This window comes from Octopus bimaculoides, chromosome 9, assembly GCF_001194135.2.
Source record: "Octopus bimaculoides isolate UCB-OBI-ISO-001 chromosome 9, ASM119413v2, whole genome shotgun sequence".
NCBI classification, from domain to species: domain Eukaryota; kingdom Metazoa; phylum Mollusca; class Cephalopoda; order Octopoda; family Octopodidae; genus Octopus; species Octopus bimaculoides.
The window spans coordinates 73,004,895-73,010,941 of record NC_068989.1 but is presented as its reverse complement, the minus strand read 5'-3'; the positions used below and the strand labels follow the sequence as shown (position 1 = coordinate 73,010,941).

Here is a 6,047-nt window from a genome sequence, read left to right as displayed (position 1 = left end):
CAGAGAACAGTTGATCACCAGAGGATCTGGCTTTATGGAAATCTTGCTGGTGGTCATTAGAGAGAGAGAGAGAGAGAGGGAGAGAGAGAGAGAGAGAGAGAGAGAGAGAGAGAGAGTCAAGTTAATAGAGAACTTCCATTTTAATGGCTGTTACTACATATTAGAGATGAGTACTATAAAGTAATAGATTGTAAGATTACTTTACAATAAATTGATAAGCTTCGATCAACTGTGGTTATTCCAAGCAGTGAGGAGACAAGAACTCTAAAATTTAACCAAAAATTACAAGCATGAAAGACAACTCCGATAAGACAGAACTGGAAATTATTTTGTAACATTCAATTTACGTCCCACTGCATTCAAGTGCCCTCGGGGGTCGACTAAACCTTTTCTCAGGTGAAATGAAATAATACCTGTAAAGAAATAAGACGATTTAGTTGACTGTTTCCATACCCAAGAGTATGACTCTATTAAAAATTACCATATTTGTTCCAATAAAGCAACCCAAATAGGAAAGGAATATCTATAAAATAACTGTAGAAAAAGAAATAATATAATGAAGTTTGAACAAAAATAGGAAGAAAAAATCATGAACAGTTGTCAAATCTTTTAAGAATAATTTTATAGAAAGAATAATATTTTAAATATCATTGGACGGAGAAAATGAAATCAATGAAAGTTAGAATCAATAAACTCATATCTTATTTCACCTAGAACAGGTAGTTATCACCTATTAGCATATTTCAGTTGAGCCGGAAACCAAAATATTGACACAAACAACTGTAAAATAATTTTAAATCGCATAAAAAAAAAAGACAACAAATATAAAGTGGAATAATAGAAATTTGAAAAACGTATTTTGGTCTAATTTTATAAACTATTCTCAACACTATAATTTGCCGGCAAAGGCCAGCAGACTATGTTTTTCGGCAATTTGTCGTAAACCAACTTTCGAAACTTGTTAGTACTGACATGGTCTTGAAATGATCGTAAGTAAGAAGCGACTCTGTTTAAAAGCTTATATCCTGACTATACTTGGCCTTTTTGTATATCTTATAATTTCGAGCATTCATACTGAACCTTCTCCGGTAAGGAAATGTATAAATAACCATTATTTTGTTGTTATTTGTAATTTTTTTTTTACTAAACATACAGGGACAGGTTGCGTGCGGGCACACACATCTCACTGTCCTGTTCTTGTTAACACTTTCACCCTCCGCAAAAAATTCCAAATTTTATTTTATTTGCTTTGCGGGAAGGACTGTTTCAACGAAGTCGCGTATTCTCCTTGCCTTCGAAACGTAGAGTAGATGAAATAGGGACAACAGACGAAGGGGTATTCTCTTTATGTAGTATGTCTCGTTTCTCTGTTTGTTTGTTTCGCTGTTCGAAAAAAAGTTCGTTTCTATGTTTTCGTTTCTCATTGTGTTTAACGGTTTTTTTTTTTGATGTCCTGTACCCATTTATGCATGTATATATACATATATATATGTAGGTATGTACTTATATATATGGATATATACATATATATATATATATATATATATATGTAGGTATGTACTTATATATATATGGATATATGCATATATTTATATATTATATTATATATTATATTATATATATCGCCAGAATGATAATTAACTTCTTATAAATACATTACTGCTCTAACGTTTTGAGTCAGCTTCTTTTTGGGATATATGACCCTCTGACGATATATATATATATATATATATATATATATATATATATATATATATATGGCAGAGTTGTTGAATATACGTTAATGACCAGCACCTGTAGAGAACCGATGATACCGTGTAGAAACGACATGCTGAATTTTGGATGTTTACAAGGGTTCGAAGCATAGTGTTTTATTGTTTATAAAATGAACTATAAAACAGCAATTAAACTCATTTTAATAAACCTTAGTAATCATAGGCTCCCTTGTTGGTTCTTAAAAATGTTATTTACACTACACGTGTAGAATCACCGAATATCTGTAAGCAGTTCTAAGGCGTGCTGTTTTATTGTTTATAAAATGTGCTTAGAACGGTAAAGTTAGTTTAATTGGTTTTGCTCTTAAAGTGTTATTTACACAAGTGTGGAATCGACGAATGTCGACAAAAATTCTAAGGTGTGCTGTTTTTATGTCTATAAAATGTGTCATAGAACGGAAATTAACTCTGTTATTTAATCTTAGTAATCACTGTTGTAAAAAAATATTCTAAAATTGGTTGAATATAACGTTTTTATGTGGTCTCTTGTGCAAAGGGAGTAGGTAACATACACACACACACACACACACACACGTATTCTAGAGCAATACATATACTTAATTGTAAAACGATACTCATTTCCACACGTATTCATGTGTTGCTACTTATCTCTTCGTACGTTTATCGATGTTTGTTAACTTTTTCCCCTGCTACCTTCCTCTGTCTGTCTTCGCCTGCTTGTAAGCATACAAGTTTGTAATTACATTCCATTGTATTTCTTTAATAATATACCGGCGTAATTTTTAAGTGATTTTGTGTTAAATTTACCAAACCAATAAAAATTGTAAATATTTTCAAAGGGAAAGGTGAACCAAGGGAGTTTTGGCTGTTTTTTTAATATACCAGTGATTTTGTTGTTATTGGTTTTTTTTAACGCTATAAGCCTTACAATAATAACTATCTGGACTGTTTTAAGCCATTTTTTTTTTCATTAAAAACCATGGGAGGAGCCATTTCAGTGAAAAATAAAGGATAAAATTGTAAATATTTTCAGAGGAAAAAGTGAGCACTTCAAGGGAGGTGTGGCTGTTGTTTCTAGCACAACCCAAATCACCCTCCGTTTTTACTCTCACATGTATTGATGTTTTTTCAACATTTTTTTCTCATTAACCATTGGTCTACCAGAGAGAATGTGTCACTAATTACCAACTGGGTCCAATGGACCCAATGATTTTCTTTTGATTAAATTTCATTCAAACTACCACTACTTCTTGGCTACATTGTATATGCTATCAGGTGAATAAAGAATTACTGTTTCTCACAAATAAAAAGAATAAAAATGAAGCCTTGTGAGTGGATTTGGTAGACGGAAACTGAAAGAAGCCCGTCGTATATATATATATATATATATATATATATGTGTGTGTGTGTGTGTATGTTTGTGTGTCTGTGTTTGTCCCCTCAACATCGCTTGACAACCGATGCTGGTGTGTTTACGTCCCCGTAACTTAGCGGTTCGGCAAAAGAGACCGATAGAATAAGTACTAGGCTTCCAAAGAATAAGTCCTGGGGTCGATCTGCTCGACTAAAGGCGGTGCTCCAGCATGGCCGCAGTCAAATGACTGAAACAAGTAAAAGAGTAAAGAGAGTGCATTGTACTCATAACTGTGACAACATAATTTTTCTTGGAACAATAAGATAGGATCATAGAATCCTTTTGAAATCCAAATATCGTGCTGTTGATTTCTCTTTCTTTTCCATTTGTGAAAGCACTTGGAGGTTCAACTCTGTTCTTTCTAATTGTTCCAACTAAAGTAGTTTTCTTACTAAGCAGCCTTCGAGCCAATCCTAAACGTGTAAAAAAATTATCACAAGTTCTGTGTGAGCTATGTACAAGGACGCTGTCAGTAAGGTGAGGGTTGGCAACGAGTACAGTGAAGAATTCTGGGTAGAGGTAGGAGTCCACCAAGGTTCAGTCCTCAGCCCCTTCCTATTTATCATAGTCCTCCTGGTAATAACAGAGGAATTCAAGACAGGATGCCCCTGGGAGCTTCTCTATGCTGATGACCTTGCTCTAATTGCTGAGTCACTATCAGAACTAGAGAAGTTTCAGGTGTGGAAGCAAGGATTAGAATCGAAGGGCCTTAGAATCAACGTAGCTTAAACCAAAGTCCTAATAAGTAGGAAGGTAGACAAACCACCACAAACCCCTTCAGGTAGATGGCCCTGCTCGATCTGTAGAAAAGGCATAGGTAGAAACTCTATAAGATGTACCCAATGTAAGCTATGGAGACATAAGAGGGGTAACAATATCAAAGGAAGGCTAACTAGGAAGATAGCTTTTGTATGTAGCAGATGCTCAGGAGCAATAAACACTGAAAATGTGCAGAGAACAACTTCTGCCACATTCCAGGGAGAAAAACTAGAAGTAGTTGATAGCTTCTGTTACCTAGGTGACCAAGTCAGTAGAGGGAGAGGGTGTGCTGAAAGTGTAGCTGCTAGAATAAGAATAGCTTGGGCACTGCTCAGAGAGCTCTTACCTCTGCTGGTGACAAAGGGCCTTTATCTCAGAGTAAAAAGCAGACTGTATGATGCTTGTGTATGAACAGCCATGCTACATGGCAGGGAAACATGGGCCGTGACTGCTGAGGACATGCGTAAGCTCGCAAGAAATGAAGCCAGTATGCTCCAATGTCAGTGTGCATACTCGACAATGTGTAAGTACCTTGAGAGAAAAGTTGGACCTAAGAAGCATCAGTTGTGGTGTGCAATAGAGACGATTGCACTGGTATGGTCATGTGGTGAGAATGGATGAGGATAGCTATGTGAAAAAGTGCCACACCCATTTGAGCGTGATCGTTACCAGCTTCGCCTTACTGGCACTTGTGCTGGTGGGATGTGAAAAAACATTCGAGCGAGGTCGTTGCCAGTACCACTGGACTGACTCCTGTGCAGGTGGCACGTAAAAAACACCATTTGAACATGGCCATTACCAGTACTGCCTGACTGTCCCTCGTGCCGGTGGCACGTAAAAGCACCCACTACACTCTCGGAGTGGTTGGCATTAGGAAAGGCATCCAGCTGTAGAAACTCTGTCAGATCAGATTGGAGCCTGGTTCACCAGTCCTCAGTCAAATCGTCCAACCCATGCCAGCATGGAAAACGGATGTTAAACGATGATGATGATGATATTGCGACCAGTATTTTCAAGTTCTTTTGGAAAATTTCCCATTTGACAAATAAAAGAGAGTCAAGAAAACATAAGAGTCACGAGAAATCAGCAGAATCAAATAATCTGTTTGTGACTGCTGCAAGTAGTCCAGCTAAGGGTAAACATGAGAGTAGACTGTCAGCTTTCACATAATTGGTGCATTAGATAAAAGTAAGAAAACTAGTGAAGCTCTTAAAATTTCCCAAATCCTGCACATTGAAAGCACCTGAAATATATTATTATCCATCTTCCATATTTTGTTTTCTTGTTTAGATTTTACCGTCCACAGAAGAGTTGGATGCAAAATCAGCATCAGATCTTGAAGATTTATTTCATGGGTAATATTCTTTGATTCCTTTTTTACACATTGTTGTTTGTTAACTATAGTATAAGAAATCTTTCAATGGTATTTAGCTGACTTCCGTGTGTTTTAAAGCTAATGATATTGAGAGCAACATGAGCATCATAAGACTGTTTTCTTATCTATTTGTTTTTCTTGCATTGATTTAAATCATTGTTTGCTGTTCTGATTTCTAAAACTACATTTGGTTTGATTTGCTGTGACTTTATGTAAAAACAGTGGCTAGAACCAGTTCCATGGTCTATGAGGAAATGTTACATATAGTTTCCCCTGTGGTTCTCTGTCAGTCTGTTTAATGTTGTAGAGTAGAAGCAACACCCTTTCATAGAGTGAAGTAAATAATGCAGCCTTTCATTCCCAGTTATAGTTGTTTCACTTCATGTCTCTTGTCAGCCTTTTATAATCATCATGTTCTTATGTCTATGTAAAAGAAAAATTAATAATTTATTTGTTGAATATTACTTTAGATTCATGAACCAAATTCAGGTGACGTGTAACAAGATAATGCGTGTTGGTTCTTTGGGAGATGGAGGATGGAATGTTTGTTTGGATAATGGATATTTTCCCATGGTGCCTTGCTTGGTATACTCATTTGGGTAAGTAAATTCCTACTGTGTTTATCAATGATTGGAATACTTTTCTATTTTAAATTTTGTGTATCTTTAAATGATTATAAATATGTGTCCTCTCTTTCTCTCTCTCTCTTTCTCTCTCTCTCTCTTTCTCTCTCTCTCTCTCTCTCTCTCTCTCTCTCTCTTAT

General features: G+C 35.9%; 1 protein-coding gene across 2 annotated transcripts in view; it reads left to right on the top strand.

Annotated features, from left to right (window-relative positions):
• The first annotated feature begins 855 nt into the window (after positions 1–855).
• Positions 856–6,047, top strand: part of LOC106872802 (probable methyltransferase-like protein 24) — a 16,153-nt gene continuing 10,961 nt past the window's right edge. Inside the window, exons 1-3 of one of the 2 annotated variants that reach the window (XM_014919928.2) lie at positions 856–989; positions 5,200–5,264; positions 5,755–5,883. In XM_014919928.2, the coding sequence (XP_014775414.1) occupies positions 984–989; positions 5,200–5,264; positions 5,755–5,883 (200 nt within the window). In that variant the 5' untranslated portion in view covers positions 856–983. Of the gene's footprint in view, positions 1,089–5,199; positions 5,265–5,754; positions 5,884–6,047 lie in introns of both variants that reach the window. The other variant, XM_014919920.2, reaches the window with a different exon arrangement.